Genomic DNA, 19936 nt, shown 5'->3' with positions numbered 1-19936 from the left:
CATCTTGCCATCGATTTCACTGGGACTTTAGGTTATCTGAGAACTTAAGGCTGCAGTTTACCGGTCTGTGTAAGCTCTGCCAGGAAGGTTGATCCTATCTTCACCTCCTTTTCATCTCCCTCTTTCCCTTTGCCTTCAGATATGTGTCTATTGCCTCCTTCTTCAATCCGTGTCAGGCAACTTACTTTGCCTAGAGACAAGTCCTTTCATTTATTTATTTTTGCTGGCACAGGATGAAAAGGATGAAAAGGGACTGGTGCCTGACTTTGGTGTGCTGCTCCCAGAGCCAGCACAAAGGGACAGGAGCATCTCTTGGGACTGCAGGCACCAAGTCCTGCTATGAACCTTCCTCCCCTTTGAAAGGGGTTTGACATCTGAATCCACAGATTCCTTGGCAACTCAGGTTGAGTGTATCCCTTTCTGTGAGCAGAAAGAGTTTTGAGGTCCCAAATCAGATTGCTGATCCAGCTTTTAATAAGCAAACACATTTTTCCACATTTCTTTTAAAGGTACAATTATCTTTTTGCACTTTAAAGAGAGGGAAACCTCATTGTCACTAAGGGTGTTGTCAGTAAGGGTCTTGTATACGAACCCATGATGTGGTATGTGAGGTGGAAGGTGATGATGTGGTAAGTGGCTGGGAAGATTTATTCAAGAGATCTAACAACTGGCAAGGCAAACCTGCAAATAGCTTCTTTCTAGTTGGTAACAGCAATGAAAAGGACAAATGGTGCAGTCTTTTGTTCCTTTGTGACAAAATAACAGCCTTAAATGGAAGTTTTTACTTTCACTCACTTCTCAATTCCTTCACATTTCATATTTAAATTAGATTTTTTAAAATGACACCTTGATTTCCTTCTGTCTGCTTGGAGGGCAGTGGTGCTTGGGAGGCAGGAGTTGGAGGAATGTTTCCCAGCATCTGCAGAGGAGCAAGGGGCATGCAAGGGGGAAAGGATCCCATTGGAAAGATACTTCTTCTTTTAAAATGTTGCAAGCTTGGATGTCCCCTTCCTCCTTGCAGAAAGCTGGAAAGCTGTGTTTCAGATGTTATGTTCTTGTAGCACCGAAGCCTTGCCCAAATTTTGCTGAAATCTGCCAGCAAGACAGGAAAAGCCAAAGCAGCTGTATTGACTCTTGAAACAAGCAAAGGTAAAGGCTGTATTTTCTTTTTTTTTTTTGCTTTGTGTTTTCCTTCTCAGTTTCAGGAGTTTAGTTGCCTTCAGGTGAGAGTTATGGCCTTACCACAGGAATCAACCAGAATGTTTTCAATTTTACAACTGGCACAGAGCTTTCAAAAGTATCTGACGTGTGAAAAGTTTGATTTGTTGGGAATTCTGCTGATGACATCTCCAGGTCACTGACAATTGCAAAATGTTAACCCTTCAGCCCTGATTTCATGGGTGCCCGGAAGGAAGGGTTCTTACTGAGAGCATGGCTGGTATTTAATAGAGATCAGGATCCTGTGGGTCTCTCATGCACACAGAAAACAGATGGGTTTGCTCACCACATATGGAGGACTTTCCTCTGGAAGATCACAGTGAATTTCAGAATTGTTTCAATAATGAAACAATTATGAGTTTGAGCTATTCAAGCCTCCCAGCTGATCCTTGTCGCTGCCGGATTAGTAGGACATGAAAAAAGCATTTATTTATAATTATTGAGGGTATCTCTATAACAGAAATGTAAGCAGGCTGTCTCTGTAATGGATTTAATTTTCATTTTCATTAACAAGAAGAAAAGCAAATATATTACCATTGGGATATACTTTTCTTTTTGAAATAGTTATATTGTCAATTCTGATATGAATTCTACTCTATAAAAGAGTCAAAATACACTTTTGTTTGAGCAGCTCTGAAAGAAGTTATACTTAGAACCTTTTATTTTTGTTAGGAAAATTACTGAACAACTTTCCAAGGTTGAAAATAACTCCTATATTTGCCTAATTCATAATTTTTACTTGATGCTAATAAGGTTTTTTTTTTTAAAAAGGAGGCTAAAAATGCCTTTTTTCTTGCATTTTGGGAATGTTTTGTGTGACTGGAAATTATCTGTGTGACTTTGGCTTCACATCAAATGATAAGAAGAAGTAGTGCTCAAGGAAGCATGTCCCAAACTATCCAAATGCATGTAAATCACTGTGGATACAAATGATGAACAGAGCAAGGGGTTAAATCCAGTCTGTCTCCTGCTGGATGACTGAGCCTGCCTCGTTTCAGACACAGCTTTCCAAAGGAGGACAACTTCTTTCTGTGCAATGTGCTAATAACTTCTGAACTACCTTGGTCTCAAAGGGATGTGCTTTGCTGCAGAACATGGGCCTGCTTTGTGCTGTCAGCTGCTAGAAATCTGTTTTGGATCCACACAGAGTCCAGGAATGAAATCCTGGCTGCTCCAGAGTGAAAAGATTAATGCAAGACTGGATTTCACACTTTCTCCAGCATTTTTAAATATTTTCCTTCATACAGTTGCCATGTGTACAGTAATATTCACACTTTCAGTGGAAATTAATTGGTGACAGTATTTTCAATATCTCTTTATGCTGTTAATTGCTGATGTCAGAGCTGCTATCATTACCAAACAGCCCATCAAATCTTTTTGTTTGGTTGACCTTGTTGCTGTTGAAGGAGAAAACTCGAGTGTACTGGCATAGACTTTGTGCTTTGCAGTTTTAGACCCTGAATATTCCCATTGCTGCCTAGATAATGGGGTGAAGTATCAGTCCTGCTGAACAGTATTTTTGCCACTATCTTTACTGTGTCATTACAGAACCTAGCTTTGAATTTGACAACTTGAAGCCTGTATTATTTGGTAACATTGATTGCTTTGGTACCTATTTGATCTGCAATTTCAGTAGTGTTTGTATTTTCCTAAAGAGTAGTTAACAAACTAAACGCCAAAAAAACACTAAAATTCCACAGTCAATCAATCAATCAAACAAACAAAACCAGAGTGGATTCCAGACACTGATACTGGCACTGAAATGTAAATGATAAATCCTTTGAGAATGAGCACCTCACCCTCCAGCAGCTGCTGGAGTAAAGGACAGTCCCTGGCCATCCCCAGCCATGCTGCCTGGTGGCAGTTGTATTCCTCTTAATCTGGGTGGGTATTTCTAAATTTATCTCAAATTAAGGTGGCCATGTGTTCATGGTCTTATCCTACTGATTTGAGATATATTATCTGCTGACTGTGCCTGGCTGTTACTTGCTTTATACCGTAGATGAACAGTTGGACTCACTGCATCTATAAATTTCAATGTCATTTTAGGGCTGTCCCAAACAGCAATGATCACTTAAGTCTAAGTCTGCAGTAGGAATTCCCAGCTCTTTATAAACTTTCACAACACCCTTCTAAAAGTGTGCCTAGAAAATGAAAGAACATTTTTAAAGGATTTTTAAGTATATTGCATTCAAAAAAGTCCAGCAAGCAAGGCTTGGCTCCGCAGGGAAAGTTAACTAAAGCTCCCACTGCAAACAGCATCTGAATATCCAAGGATCTAGGCTAGCTGCCTATCCTCTAAGAACATTCCTGTAGCATTTAGAAATATTAAGGTCATCCTGAGGCAGAACTAACAAAGAATAACTGACAGGTATGCAATGTTTTTATTTAATGATTGGCTTTAAGGCAGTTGTGCAGTTCCACACCCAGGCCTGCAGCCAGTCTCTGACAACCCTTAGAAGGATCCCACAGTCATCCTCAGCTCTGCTCCTGATCAACACCAGCTCAGCTGTCCAGCCCTGGTGCAGGCAGCCTCCTGCGAGGGCAGGGGCCTGGGTTTGGCCAGCAGGCAGCTGTCCCAGCAGGAAAATCAAGGGGTGTGGATGTACATCTGCAGGGCAGCTTGGCAGGACCGAGGAGGGGCAGGCAGCCAAAGATTGCCGTGGAGGAAAGAGCAATTACCAGCGAGGGGGAGGAAGGGTTGGACAGTTCCAAGTACAGCACAATCCCGATTTTGGCCAGTAAATGTTACGGTAACAAATTATTCTCGCCTCTTCTTGCCATCTTCAGTCCAATGATAAATGGCATGACAAATCTTTGCTAACTTCTTTAAACTACAGATCCTTTTTGTTCAACTTGGAGTTCATTTTTTTTATGGGGACACCTGGATTTGGTTAAACCTTCTGTATGCATGACGGAAAGCCCACAGAAAGACAGAGGTGCTTTTTCTGCTATCCCTGCTTCCATGAGCTGCTGTTTCCAATGGCGGGAAATTGAAATACTCAACAATAAATGCTTATTGTAGTAATACTTAAAGATATGAAATCAGTTAAGGGAGGTTTTTTTTTTTCATTTGAGTGTTGCTTTATTTAACTATTATTAGTTCTGTGGTTTTTAGATCACCACATCCTGACCAACAAAATGGTCGGAATTTATTCTCGGCTGTGTCATTTCTTGAAGTCTGAGGGATGAAAAGGGATGGTTATCTCTTGTCAAGCTCCTTGGAGAGCAATGAGGAAATGAACAATAAAAGGTTCTTTGAGGCTCTTTTAACTGTAGTTTATCATCTATTATAGTTACTGATGTGTGGAAACCAACAGAAATATTTTACATGTTTGTAGTTACAAAGCCCTTAACAGCTGCAGCTACGAGCTGAGCACTTACAGCTTTTTGAAATGTGTTTTTCTAAATGTAATGTTAAATCATTGTGATTTTGTAAACCAGTGTCCCTAAGAAAATTCCTGAAATAATAATATATGGGTTGACTCACCCGTCAGGGCTGGTGAGTGGGTGCTCACTTGCTCTTGCTTGTTTTCTAACTTCAGAAGAGCAATACACACAATATGAGCATTTTTGGGGCAGGATTGAGGGTGTCTAAAATGCACAAAGCAGCACTGCATTTCATTTTCCCTCGCTGGATTCTGTGCTGAATGGGAAATCAGGGTGGGGAGAGGAAAACTGAGTGAGTTGAGGGCAGTCAGCATAACAAAGAACTCGGGACTGTGCAAACCTCTTTCTCCTCACCAGGATTGGAGGACACAGCAAATGGCTCCACATTTCTCCATCTCGGAGGGAGCCAGGTCTGGAATTTGCAGAGACTCAACCCTCAGGAGCACTGGTCAAGCAATTACTATGGAGAGAACTTTCTACCCCCGGGGTAGTTGTCTCTTTATTACCATCTCCTGTTCCTCATGGGTCTTTTCCAGCAGTTTTAGGATGGGACTGTGCTCTTCTGTGCCTTGCCCTCCCCCCTACATTTCTCTTCTCATCTGGTCTGGGTAGACTTCTTGCATCTAATCCTCTCCACTGGGAATGATGAAACTAATAAGCCATGTGGATCCACTGCAAAGGAGGGCACGAAGGGGGCTGTTCTCAGCTGTACGCATTGCTGGTTCATTGTACTGCTAAAGGCATGTGATAAAACAAACACCGAGAATGCAGACGTGTCAGCTCTTGTCTTCCACAAAATATTCACTCCTTGGCATCCAGATTGCTGTTCATGTTGTGCCTGTACCATCTGCATTTACACCATTGCAGCCCTGGTGTGGGTCACTGGCTGGTCTGAAAGTCTGTTCCTCTGGCAGGGGCATTCCCCAAAGGCCCCTGAATGCCCCTGCCATGATCCAGCATGCAGATTTATCCACTGAACCTGGCCAAACACAAGTCCCATGCATTGGGATTCCAGTAAGTCAGGAAGACTGAGAATATGCAACAGTAAAACAAAGATCAACTTCCATTCAACTTCCAAAAATTGCTGTAAGCCAGAAGAGACAATGTTGTTTCTGCTGGTCTGTTTTAAATCAACCCAAATATTATTTTAGAGCCAGAGCTATAATTCAGTAAAACTTGATACAATCTTGGAAAGCCGTAGAAAGTATTAGGAAATACCACTGGAAGTTGAAACCTACAGATACTGCAATAATCTGCATTTTAAACTAAGTAGACATGCCAGTTAAATATTAATTGGACACATTGCAGAAGATGACGGGTTACCTTTCCAGCAAAAATCCTTAAAATTTAGGAGGCTTTGTCTGCATGCAAAAACTGAACCATTTTCCCAATCCTACTTGCAGCTGAACTATTCATATATAGGAAAGATTATTGCCATGGGAGTTTACTCAGTTGTATCACTGATTGCCATGCTTTGGTGCTTATTTTGGCTACCAGTAAGGCTGCTTCCAGGACCTTCAGCTCTGCAGAGGAGTTCTGAGGGCAAGGAGTAAGGTGCAAGAGTCTACCATCCCTTCAGGAGCTGCTGTTGCCACTCTTCCTCTGCAGAGTCTCTAAGGAGCAGAGATTAAAGTAATTGGTAATATTTTTAATGAAGTGTTACATTTTTGGATTGGGTTCACTTCCTCTATAATTTTTCTTAAATTGATAGCTGCATTCTGTCCATTTTGCAAAAATACAAATTGAGTTTCACCACACATTTTACTTGAGAGGGATGTTGCTGGCACACAAAAGTTAAGTGACTTGGCATGTGAGAAAATCTGCTTTAGAGCTAGCATTAGAGGACACCAGAGCTGCTTCCCACCTCTCCCACACCCATATCTGTCTTGTGCTTCTGCCTAAATAGGAAAAGTGAAAAATCATAGACTGATAGAATTGTCTGTACTGGAAAAGACTGGTTGGTCTAATAGCGTCAGCCATTAACCTGACACTGCTCTGTTCACCATTAAATCATGTTCCCAGGCTCCACATCCACACAGAGCTTTTAGCACTTGCAGCCTTCCCTGGGCAGCCTGTTCCAATGTCTGACCACCTGTTCTGTGAAGAAATTTGTTCTCTTATCACAGAATTAAATATGTTGGAAAAGACCACTGAGATTACCATGTCAAAGCCATGACGAAACGCCATCGTGTCAACCAGACCTGGCACTAACCCTCCCCTGGTGCAACCTGAGGCTGTTTGCTCTTGTCCTGTCACTGTTACCTGGGGGTAGAGACTGACCCCTACCTGGCTGCAGTCTCCTCTCAGGGAGCTGTAGAGAGTGACAAGGTCTCCCCTGAGCCTCCTTTTCTCCAGGCTAAACACCCCCAGCTCCCTCAGCTGCTCCTCACCAGACTTGTGCTCCAGACCCTTCCCCAGCTTTGTTGCCCTTCTCTGGACACACTCCAGCCCCTCAATGTCCTTCTACAAGATGAGAGGCCCAGAGCTGGACACAGGATTTGAGGTACAGCCTCACCAGTGCTGAGTACAGGGGACAATCCCTGTCCTGGTCCTGCTGGCCACACTGTTTCTATCCAGGCCAGGATGCCATTGACCTTCTTGGCCATGGGCACACCCTGGCTCATGTTCAGTTGGTGTTGACCAGCACCCCAGGTCCTTTCCCAAGGGCAGCTTTCCAGCCACTCTTCCCCAGCCTGCAGTGGTGCATGTGGTTGTTGGGACCAAGTGCAGGACCTAGGACCTGGCCTTGATGAACTTCATAAAATTGACCCCACAATTGATCCGGAGTGCCCATATAAAATAAAGCATGAAAATTTCTTGTGATAGTTGTTTCATAGCTTCTTTCTTACAGATTCAAGGTGACTTATGGGTAAGATAGCCTTCTAGTGTGTTTCCATTGAAACATCAGGACAATATTATTAGTCCCTTAGGCTCCATATTTTTATAATTAAAAGTACAGATCCAGACATGACACGCATTTTTTGACCTTTTTACCAAACACTGTAATGTTATGATTAGATACAGAAAAGTCTTAATGTCTTTGAGGAACCAGTATTATCTTTATTTTCCTGCATTTTTTTACAATGTTGATGTGACTTTTTCTCTGTGTGTTTTAAGATGTACAGTGATGTTGGTCGGTATATTTCTTGCAAGATATTTTGCTTGAGGATGTCCTATGATCATACAAAACCTCCAATGATTGTATTTGTTATAGCTTTTACAAACAAAATACTAGCATATTTGAAATTAATTAATAAGCCATACTTGGTGAAGGAAATTAAAACCAATCACGTGGCAGTTACATTTTAATCTGTCCTAGTACTGGCTTCATCTTCCATGATATTATTTCTTAAAATTTGGATGCATTTGGTTTATGTTACACCGTTGGAGGTTTTGGCACTGAATCTAGTGAAGTCATCATCCAGACCTTGCCCTGAGCCTGGAAACAAGGTGCATATTTTTACTGCCATTACCAAGAGCTGACTAAAATGATTTCTAAGAAAGCATTTAAGAGAAACTAAAGATAACGGACTGCAATAGCCAGAGCTGTCTTCATAGAATCATAGAATACTTTGGGTTGGAGGGGAACTTAAAGACTATTTCGTTCTCACCCCCCGCTGTCAACAGGGACACCTTTGACAAGGCCAGATGGCTCAAAGCTCCATCCAACCTGGCCTTAAACAGTTCCAGGGATGGGGTATCCACAGCTTCTCTGAGAGACTGTGCCAGTGCCTCACCACACTCATAGTAAAGCATTTCTTCCTGATATCTAATCCAAGTCAACTCTGTTCCATCTTAAAGCCTTTCCCCCTGTTACTCCAGGCCCTTGTGAAAATAGTCCCTCTCCATATTCCTTGTAGGCTCCTTTCAGGTACTGGAAGGCCACAATAAGGTCACCCAGAAATCTCATCTTTTCCAGCCTGAAGAAACCTAATTCCCTTAGCCTTAGTTCCTTATAGAAGAAGTGCTGCATCCTTCTAATCATCTTTGTGGCCTCCTTTGGACTTGCTCCAACTGTTGTCCTTCCTGTGCTAGGTACCCCTTAGCTGGATGCCATATTGTTTGCAAAGCACCATTGATACTGTAAAATATCACTGACACAAGAAAAGATAACCTTGCTGTAAGAAAAAAATATTGATATTGATTAATGATTGATGAACCTCAAAAGTTCAAAGATGGGAAAGTTGAATTCCACTGATTTGAAAGTTGAAGAAATGTTTCAAAAAAAAATTATGGAAAATTAACTTGCCAGATAAATTCTAAGAAATGTGGGGGCTTTTAAGAGTACCAAATGAGATGATGTGAAGAGTTGTGGAGGTTTTGTCTGCCCAGGAGTTGATAGTACATCTGTGTAATTGATCTAACAAAGTCTAATGCATAACTCATTTTGCTGCTTGCTTTCTCCTCAGGTTTGCCAATTTGTCGTGTCTGTCAACGGCCTCAATGTTCTCCATGTGGATTACAGGACAGTAAGCAACCTCATCCTCACCGGCCCTCGAACAATTGTGATGGAAGTGATGGAAGAAGTGGAGGCCTGAGAAAGCACAAAACCCCTATTACTGGACATTTTTGTGAGACAAATAGCAACAGCCATGGACTATCATGACACAAGGCAGCAGAATATTGCTGTGTCTAAAGAGATGATTTTGCTTTTAGGGGAGGGGGCTCTCTTTCCTTTAACAATATAGCACTGGTGATTATGCTAAGATGTGAACAATAGATACCAGCTTATTTTCACTATGGACTTCTCTGTGCCCAACAGAGACAAGATCAGGGCCTTTAGGTGGTCTGTCCAGCCATGGCTGCATCGGTCAGAATGGGTTCCAGCCTAAGAGGCCGTGCATATTTCCTCACAGTCCACTCCTGGATCAAAGCAATTCGGGAGGTGAAAGAGCCAAGCACTGTGGGTTGGGGTGTCACAGATGGTTTCCATGAGATACTGGCATTGATAAACATTGTCCTGGTGTCCAGCTTTTTTCCTGGAGCACGTGCAGTCACAATTGCTCTCTCCTTGGGCTGAGGGACAGTTGATGAAATCCTGGCTTGATTACAGCCAAACACAAATGAACTGCAAATGCATGAGAAAAGGTGTCTGTGCTCTGTAGAGGATAGTCTGGTATGAATGCTTGGGCCTTACTGATTACATGGGTTAGTCTAGAAAGAAAATGGAAAAATGTGTGGTCTTTTACAAAAATTGCCTTTGAAAATTGGTCTTTTGGTTTCAATGCTTGTGTGCTGGATTAGGTGCTTGAGTACAAAATATTGATTTTAAGGTTTTTTCCATACCTGTAAAGGAAAGGTGCCTCAGTCTTACTATTCATCACTTTGGAGAAATTTTGGACACCTTAATTCCCAGAAGAGGAATATTTGGCAGGTTGTAGTGGGAAACTCACAGTGTTAGCATAAGGAATGATACATCCAGATTCTCCAGCAGCAAAAGCACACTTCAAATTGAAGCAATGTACTTGAATGTACATGAAGCTTATCAGCACTTTCCAATCATCTGATGTTTTGCAAAGAACCAACTTCTCTCATGAGCTGCATTTGACACTGTTACAAATAAAACATTGTATTTAACTGACTTATTTCTTCTCAAACAGTAGGATTTTTTCATTGATGAATTAATGAAAGAAATAATTTTTAAAAACATATTTAAAAATTCTGTATTCTGCAGTTAGGTGACTCTTCAACTCAATGTTAAGGGGCTGCATGGGTTTACTTTGATCTTTGAACTGAATGAATACATCCTGCTCCACAAAATTATATATACATTTTGCAGACTTTCTCTGCTGTCTAAATTTTACAATTAAAGCTTGACTTTCTATATGCACATACCACAAATCATCCAGTTCTGGGGTGGGGAAAGTTTTTTTCCTCAAATAATTTTGAAACATGTTTTGTATTAAAAAATGTTCTCACTAAATAAATTGCTCTTTCAGTATGTTTTTCACTCAAACACTTTTACTTCAGAGATACACACGGCAAGTCTTCAAACTCATGTATTCCTGCAGCTTTGTAGGAAGAAGTCCTTGTGTTTGTTTCTGGTTTTGTATATCTGTGGTTGTATTTTCACCAAGAAAACTTTTCATATTGCACTAATATGCAGCAGTGCAGGGAGATATAAAACTGCAGCTGCTTACTGGATACTAACCAGGCACCAGAGTGTTTGGAGGGTTTGTTCAAACTTGTCATCTATGACACTTCTGAATCCCAGTTGTACTCCCCAAAATTTTGGTACACATGTATATGCCATAGCGGGTTACATTTTACAGGTCATCCAAAATAAATAGCTGGGCAAGCAATGTTATATTAGATTGTAATAACTGTCCATGGTATCCACTCAGCACAGTTGGAAACAATCTTGTTTTTCCAGAAATGTATCAATATGCTATAAGTATTTTGAGTTTGTGAATCCAGAAATCCTTCTCCAAATATTTCTATTTAATTATTTATTTTAAAAAAATTTTTGGTTTTTTTCTTCTTTTCTTTTTTTTTCTCCCTGGGTTGTTTTTATGGCTTAGCCCCTTTAAAATATAAATTCTGCATGTTAGGTTAAGTTCTATATTACAATTGAAGGATTTTCTTAGCAAAATGCTAATGATTCTCTCTAATGCCATCATGGGTTTGTCTGTATTACATCTTTTGCCTTAGTTAATATTCTACTAGAAGTTCTCTGTAGCTTACAGATAATTAAGAAACTGGGTCAGAATTTGGCTTAATAATGCATTACAGAGTGCACTGCAGACTGGAGCAAAAAGAGTGGGAATGGGGGCAGGGAAAAATCTGTGCATTTCATTATGTTACAGATTGGAGATGGCATCTTGATTCACAAGATACATTAGTCTCTATCACAATTTGAGCACAGCTACTTGCCTTCTGTTAAACAGGGATTTCCATATTGTGTTCTCAGCTTGACTGACAGCCCAGGATTTAATTAATTCTTTCTCTCTTCAGTGTAAAAAAGGTATTCAAACTGTGTCTGCAATGAAATTTTGTATTTTAGAAGAAAGGATAAAAAGTAAACAATTAAGCTATGAAATGTATAATTTCCAATTAAATTGCAGTTTGTCTGCACACAGTGTTGCATATGCTCTGAGACATCCCACAGCAGTCAGTGTCAAACTCTTATGCACTTCAGAGGGCACAGAATTTTAAATATAATAGAGCACCTTGTTTCCTGCAAAGTGCCAGGGGAAATGTAAGACTATTCACAGAAGTGAGGCATTTCAAGAGATATCTTGAATGAATAGCATGAATATCACAGTGTAGAATGAAGCAAGAAACCAGAAATTAAAAAATGAACCCTGGCATCAGCAGTAATAGCTTCATTAAAGAGACAGGTGTTTTTGTAAGACTTTCTTCTGTGATCTCATTTTGGTTACTGTAGATCTTGCAAGATCCTCTAATAAATCTTTAAGCCTTAATCACTCAAATTAGTGCCATTCCTCTGTACATGTACATTTGCAAATCATTCATGAACATCTTCAAGCAATGTAATATTTAATTAAATTCAAGTAGCAGTTAAGCTAATTGGAGCATTAAATCAGTGCAATATTTAACATATTTTTCCTGTTATATTTCCCTCTGTTAAATTTTTTCATTATCTTTTTCAAGATCAAATACCATGTGTATGGTAGTGAACACAACTGGTTCCACAACTAGTCCCATGGAAGGCATTTCATTCATACAAGCATGCAATAATCCACTTCAGGTGTATCAGAACTTAATTGTCTGCATTTTAGGTCTGCAAAGAAGCTGAAAATAAAACTTTCAGAATTAAAGGGTATTGTGTCATAGCAGCATCTGACATATGAGTGGGTGTGGCCTGCTGTGCCTTCTATGAGATTGCATTCTGGAAGAGGTTTGGAATGAAAAAGCCATGCAGTAGGACTATTTTTCAAAGTGTTTTTCTTAATTATTTCTCCATTTTCTGATCATACCCTCACTAATGACTAGAGTGCTAGGGATGTGTCAAATGCTGTCCCAGAATTACTGTTTCAGTGGTCAGCTTGTTCCCTTAGCATGGTCTGGATCTCTGAGAAAATTGCCCCAGTAAAGTTCAGAGAATAACATGAGATCTGAATTTGGTGCCTCTTGGCCTTCAGACCAGAGACAGTCTCTGCACTGAGTTGATGTACTAACATAGACATAACAAATGAGAATAGTCTGAGATTTAGGAAGAAGAAGCAATTGACTCATTTCTTCTGTGCTGATAGCTATACTGCATGGAGGTTTCTTTTTTTTTATCCAATTATAGAGTAATGCTCTAATAATTTCAGATAATTCTGGGAATCAAATACTATTTTTTAATGTTAATTTTTTTAGATTAAGTATTATTTTAATTTTAGAGACAGGAGAAATGGAAACAATGTGCAAAAGTGTTTGTCTAATGCAAGACAGACTGAGAAATGAAGTGTTGCAATTATGAGTATTTTCTTCCCAGTGTGTAACTGGAGCTAGACCGCTTGGGAAAGTTAAAAATCATGCATATATCACATACATACAGTTAGACCACACCACTCTTCAAATAAAGTGAACTATTGACCTTTTACAATAAAATTGTAAAGGTCAATAAAGGTTTTCATTGATCACCCTTTTTAAATGTCTTTAACTGGTGAGTGATGTGGCTTTTATTTTTCACTTGTATGTGTTACTTACAAAACCAGAATTAGTACCTGCCAATTCAGTTATTCCCTTTGTATACTCACAGTGCAGATAAAAATATCATTAATATCCCAGAAAGGCTGAGTGATTTTAAACCATTGGATTTCTCTACAAACATGTATATAAATAAATATTCATAACTTAATTTTTAAAAGGAGACACTAATGCAAGAGACAATTTAAGAATGTCAAAGGATGTCACAGGAATCAATGATACAATTAATTTATACTATAAAGACAATGTTTCATGTACAGATACCTAATCTTTGTACTTGCAATTCCTCAGGATAATTCTGAACTATTCAGAAGGGAGTAGCTATAACTGTCAAACTGAATATCCTCTAGGAAAATGGCTGTTGTTTTACACTTAGGTATCCTCTCTCATATTGGCCATGGAGCTCTGAATTTCCAGAACTGTTGAAACTCAAGTTTTATGAGCACACACTTAAAATGCAATGCTTACCTTTAAGAGCAGGGGTTGAAGCAGACACTGTACTTTAGGTAGCACAAATTGTTGTAATGCCTGTTCTACAAAGATGCTGCCATATACCCATAGGTTTCCCATCCTGTGTCACTATAACTCTACTTGAAATTTGAGTACAACAGTCTTCTACAGCCTTTTGCATGGACTTTTCAAGTAATAATCACAATTTCTTTCCAGAATTTGCAGGTGATTTGCAGAGGAAAAATTGTTTTTTATGTGCAACCTCTTGCTTCTGATCCTAAGGTGCTTCTACCTAGAGACATCTACAAACTTCTCCCTAGATTACAGCGCATGGACAGCTGTTCTGACCACTTCAAATAGCCATTTCCACCATGCCTGAGCAGCTGAACTCCTCCTCTCCAGGGAAATGCTCCCATCCAGCAGCTCCTGCTGCTGCTGCTGTGTGCACCCAAGCAGGCCAAGCTGGGAACACTGGTCAAATGGACTGCCCACACCCACCAGACTGTTTTGCCTTTACCAGTGATTTATGGATATATTTCATTTTCTTTCCTATTATACTTATTTTGCTGCGTAGTTGACATTGGCCCTACTTTATTCTTCAAGCTTAGAAATAATTTCTGGAAGATCTTGAGGGTCCTGCTTCTTTGTATTTTTATTAGTCTATTTTTGAGAGCCTCTTTACCATGATCACCATCACTAGCTTTTCATAAATTAGCAGTGCTTATTTAGCAAGCCTAATATTTCAGGGAAACAGGCAAACTGGATGCTGCTTTACAATTAAATATTAGTTCACAAATAAACAAACTCTCAAGGCAAGAGAACAAAGTAAGAAAAAGTTACCATAAATGAAGGAATAAAATTCATTTTAATATAAAATGACACCATATCTACTTTTAAAAAAGCTGTGTACAATTCTTAACACAGATGGGCCACAGCTTTCATGGACTTTCACAGGTTATGGAGACAAAAGAGGAGATCTCCAAAGAGTGGTGTTTCCTTTGGGCCTCTGGGTGAGCTCCCCATGATTTCCCTCCCTCCCTTACCAGCTGGAGCACAGCCTCCCAACCATAGCTGGCTTTGGAACCACACAAAGTTTTATCTTCACTGCTAGCTGTAAATGGCTACAGATTTTTGTTTTCCATATTTTGTTTTCCACTTCAGGCTTTAGAATTTCTCTTATTAAACAGAAAAACAATTAATTTCTCCAACTATCTGGTAAAGATGTGCTGCATTTCCCCTGCTTATGTTGCAGTGGGCCATGTGATGAACAGAAATAATTTTCAGTTTTTGCTCAAACCTGACTCAGGGAATACTTGTTCTTACCTGTCCTTCTCAAGGCAAACCTCCCTGGGAAAGTGTCATGAAAATTTCATGAAAACCCAAGCAAAACCCTCAATATGATGCCTATCAGTAGATCATACCTGGAAAATACATAGTATGTTCAAGTAATTATTAAAAAAAAAAAGAAAAATTGAGACAAGTTGACTTGTTTTAAAATTCTTGTTGATGATTTTAAAGTATAAGCAAAATGAATGTAGACCACAGAAAAAAATCTATCAGACAGGCACAGTGAAGGGATATAGTACGGAAAGGTTCTGTCATAGAATGATAGAATGGTTTGGGTTGGAACCTTAAAGATCATCTAGTTCCATTCCCCTGCCGTGGGCAGGGACACTTTCCACTAGACCAGGTTGCTCAGAGCCCCATTGAACCCAGCCTTGATGAAACTGCAAGGGATGAAACTGTCCTATAATGTCCTCTAAAGTTTCTTAATAACATCATAGAGAGAAAAAAAGTTGCATTTTTATGCACTTTTATTATAAATTTACAATTTATGTTCTTAACCCTACCTTTTCAATAAGAACCAAGTTGTAATTAATGGTTTAAATTTATGAACATTCAATCCTAAAATTGAATGAAGTACATAAGAATATAGTAAAGATATATTGGGAAATATCTCCCTTTCAAATATAACAAACTACCCAAACAAAACATACCCTTTAACAAAATAAGTTCCATTTATATTATGAAGTAATTGAAACTTTTTTTTTTGTATCTACTATTTATAAAGTAGAATGCAAACTGCATGCATCAACTAAAAATAAATACACATGCAGGCTTGACTGAACAACTATTTTGTCAATGGAGCTATGGGGCTAAAGTGACTGCTTCAGGTTTATTAGCAAAAGTTTAATTAAGCGAGATGTTGAGCAAAGGCTGGGAAATATGAAGTGATTACATTCAGAAGTGCTCAGCAGTTTGCAGGATCAGGAACCCATTTAATTTCTCAAAGTGCCCTAACAGCCTTGCTTTACCTGCAAAACATTTCTCGAACCATGATAAGATTTTCTTTAAAATAGTTTAAAAATTGTAGATAGGATGTACTAGCTTTTATGGCTTAACTTGGAAAGGAAGAAAGTATTTAAGATCTTAGTGTTACATTTTTTCAATATCTGTTTTGTTTCATAAGCATTTTCAGCTGAAATGCTTTCTGAAGATAACGTTATGCACCCTTTGTTTGTTACTGCAGCTGGGAAGTGTGTGTGGTTTGTTTGTTTTGCCAGAATAAACAAGATCCTGTTGAATATTAAAATATTCAATATTTCATTTTCTATTATACTCCATCAGGCAAATCGTCTATTAAATGCTTAAAAGATGCATTTACAAAGGACTGCTGAGTTACCCTCTTAGTGTTTGATTTTCATGATAAAATGTGTGTTATTGTGTGTTACATTTTTGTTTCATTTCCCACTGTACCTGATTGATTCACATTCCTTATAATATTCAGCATTCCATTTAAATATAAATCCCCTGGATCATATCTACTATAGTTAGAGAAAAAAAAATCTCTTCTGGTTCAGAAATTTTAATTTGGAAGATGAAGGCACAAAAAACATTTACCCTAACTCTTGCTGATTGCTGCCTCTTTCTCAGAAAACAGACAATGCTGTCTTAATGCGCAGAGCTCCAGGAAGTCATGTAATACAGGAATAAAAACTTCATGATTAGGATCAAATTGTCCACATTTTAAAGGCTCTTTGATGATACCGTTTTCCAGTAGTTATCATGATTAACTCCTAACAATGGGCTTGTGATTGCAGAGATGACCTTTGGCACAGAGGTTAATGCAGTGCTCTTTTCCCAGCAGATAGTCTGAAAAAACATCACAGCAGGGTGATGGCATCTACTTCTACTTACCTAATTGGAATCAGAGCTCAGAAATGAGGGGCTTGGTTCTGTTGCATACACATAAATGTCAAGTGTCATTGAAGATGCTTTTGGGTATTTGAGATATTCTTCTGTAGCAGAGAGCAGCTTCAGGGAAGTCTGTGACCCCTCGAAATCACATCTAGAGATTAAGTCCCAGAGGACGTCTTAAATATTGTAGGATACTTCAAAATGAGTTAGACACCTATGTGTGAATAACTGAATGACATCCCTAATAATCACCACTTAACATCTGCTGATTCAATTGTCTCCCTGGTGGTAATTTTTTTGGAGTTACCCAGCTGTATATTCAATTAGCACTGTTGATGGAAAAGAACATCCTGGCTATCCAGCCAATTCTCAGAGAAGCTGCAGCACACTTGTATCATGCAGAACTGACTGGGATGATGTGGTGTTATTAAATGTCTCAAGAAATGTGTCTCATTTTCTTTTCCTCATACTTTTAGTAAAGATACAAAGTGGCCTCTCACCCAAAGATCCCTTTGCTTCTGAATGGTCTATTGACAGTCAAGAGGACAGGAGCCATTTGTCAGCTGAGCTGTAATCTGTGTATGTAAATTATCATGTATAATTACTTCCTGCATGTTTCAACAGATATTTCTGCTTTTTGGGTGTTACTGTTTTTAAGTTGTCCTGAAAAGTACTAATTTCACCCAAGAAGTCACTTCCATTAGAGAAATGGGATCATAAGAAGGAGTAGCAGCTACTGCAGACCCGGCAGCTGAGAACAGATGCAGCAGCAGCTGAGTGTTTCCACTTAAACCAGAGTTTTATTGCACTGCTTACAATATGGCAGGTATTGTAGCTCCTGGGAGCCCTGAGGTATTTATACAGTACCCTACACTTCAGCGATGGCTCTCTCTCTGCTATGTCCCTTGCACCACAGTCAGTCACATCTCAGTGTTTGACATCTCAGCCTTTGCTACAAGGGGAATTTCTACTTACCCCTACAGCAGACGGGGGCACAGGCAGTGTCCAAGCAAATGTGAGGATATCAAAGTGAAATGTATAGAGAACTTAGGGGCTGACATATAAAAAAAATCAATGAAAAACTCCTGTTAAGTCACACAGGTGTTTAGAAGGCTACCGGGACTGAAGATTTCACCACTAGTTACCTAACGTGTTGTGAGTCTTGCATTACTAGCTGGCTTTTACCTCTTCATCATGTTCTTCATGGTTTTACAGGACATCCTCAGAATCCCCCACTCCCACATCCACCACTCTCCAAGTGTTACCACATGAGCTCCTAGATCCAATGTACACAATGCAAAATCCGTGTCCTGGATACCTAAGCTCATCAAGGAAGCCTGCAGAGGAGCAGGGCTGAAATTCATTAAAACCTTGGCCAGTGTGCAGCCTGCAGGACAGTGTTCAGTGAGCAAGCAAGGCACACACTGCGGCAAAGACAGCAGTGCCCCATATTGACTGCACCCCACAGGCTTCATGGCTGTGGAAAAATATTTCCCTTTATGAACTTTGAATCTTCTGTAGCCATAAATGTGTTGTTTGCAACTTTGTATTTCAGTTTTGGCAGACTCTTGTCACCAGTGTGCCAGGTACCCGCCATGTGCGGTCAACCTTGGACCTCCTCAGCTGCACAGTGGCCTTGCAGCTGCTCTCCAAGCTCCTCTTCCTGGCAGGCTGTCCTGGGGGAGGCTCTGTCTGCAGCCAGCCCCAGTGCCAGCCCCTGGGCTGGCTGAGCTGCTGAGGGCTGGCCCAGGCTCTGGAGCAGCGCGTGGGAGGACGCGGATATAGCGATGCCGCGATGGCTCCGACGAGGGGAGAGAATGCTGAGGAGGACTCCATGGATATCAGAAGGCTAATTAATGACTTCATTATACTATATTATTCTATAAATCTGAAACTGAACCTGCCAAGCACTCACCCCTGCACACACTGCGCTGAATCTCATGACTGTCAGCTGACAATCCCGACACACACACGCACTCTGGGCCGTGACAGGCCAAAACACCGTGACTTCGGGTAAACAATCTCCATGTTGTATTCTGCTTTTGCACAAACACAGGCGCAGCAAATGATAAGAATTGTGTTTTCTTTCTCTGAGGTTCAGACAATGTGAATTCCAGAAATATTCTTGGGAAGAATTGTGCCTTGCTTTTCTCTGTGAAGGGAAACGTGGGGCTACACGCGGAGGCCGAGCGTCCCTTGCGCGACCACGGCCATGTTCACCCGGCCAGGCCGCAGGAGCAGGCTGAGCTCGGCAGGAGCTGGGCCAAGGACAAAACACCCAAGAGCGTGTGCAGCTCAGCATTTGTGCAGCACATTCCTGCCTCTTGCTAAAGGCAAGCCCACAGGATTTCCAAAGGAATAACTTCATAGCCAAAAAAATGAGCATTGCTATGCTTCGCACAGTATTTTCAGTACAAAAACATAAGTGGGAATTTGTAAGTAAATATGACAGCTTAACATCTTTTGAACTATGACAGCTGTAAAATGTCAGTTTCATTCCTGCAAAAAGAGGGAGAATTGTAAAGAGTTCAGATGTTTAATTTTACCTCCATTAATAAATCTGATTTTGTTACTGACAATAATCACACAATGAAAGCCCTATAAATTTTACACACTCACTAAGCAAGTGAAGAAAATTAATGCTAGTTTAACAAATAGTGTTGAAAATTCTTCAAGAATGCAGTTAGGCAAATGACAATAGTGATTATAAATATTTATGGCGACCTTCTGTTTTATTTACCTACTGGAAAATCAGAAATAATTCCATTAAGGGTACAAAAATGCCGCCTGACTATAAGATTAGAAGAAAAATCACAGTCTGACCTCTTACTGGCAGGCTGATTTTAGCAGCAGAAAGACAAGACAGCTCATATTTAGGAAGTTATTTTTTAAATTTGCACTGGACTTGACCACCAAATGCAGCCTTGGTTTAAAAGTAAATACTACTCAACATGAGAAGTACAGATTTGACTATGACGATTCTCTAAACTGACATCTTAAAAAACAAAAAAAGAAGGCCAGC

At 39.9% G+C, this 19936-nt stretch overlaps 1 protein-coding gene across 2 annotated transcripts in view; it reads left to right on the top strand.

Moving 5' to 3' along the window:
- Nucleotides 1–10440, top strand: part of DEPTOR (DEP domain containing MTOR interacting protein) — a 75335-nt gene extending 64895 nt beyond the window's left edge. For both annotated transcript variants that reach the window (XM_084202778.1, XM_084202779.1), the window contains one exon: nucleotides 9018–10440. In XM_084202778.1, coding sequence (XP_084058904.1) covers nucleotides 9018–9146 — 129 coding nt within the window. In that variant the 3' untranslated portion in view covers nucleotides 9147–10440. The remainder of the gene's footprint in view (nucleotides 1–9017) is intronic.
- The last annotated feature ends 9496 nt before the right edge of the window (nucleotides 10441–19936 follow it).

The sequence above is a fragment of the Fringilla coelebs genome (genome assembly GCF_963513975.1).
Source record: "Fringilla coelebs genome assembly, chromosome: 1".
NCBI lineage: Eukaryota > Metazoa > Chordata > Aves > Passeriformes > Fringillidae > Fringilla > Fringilla coelebs.
This window is presented reverse-complemented; position numbering and strand designations above follow the sequence as displayed.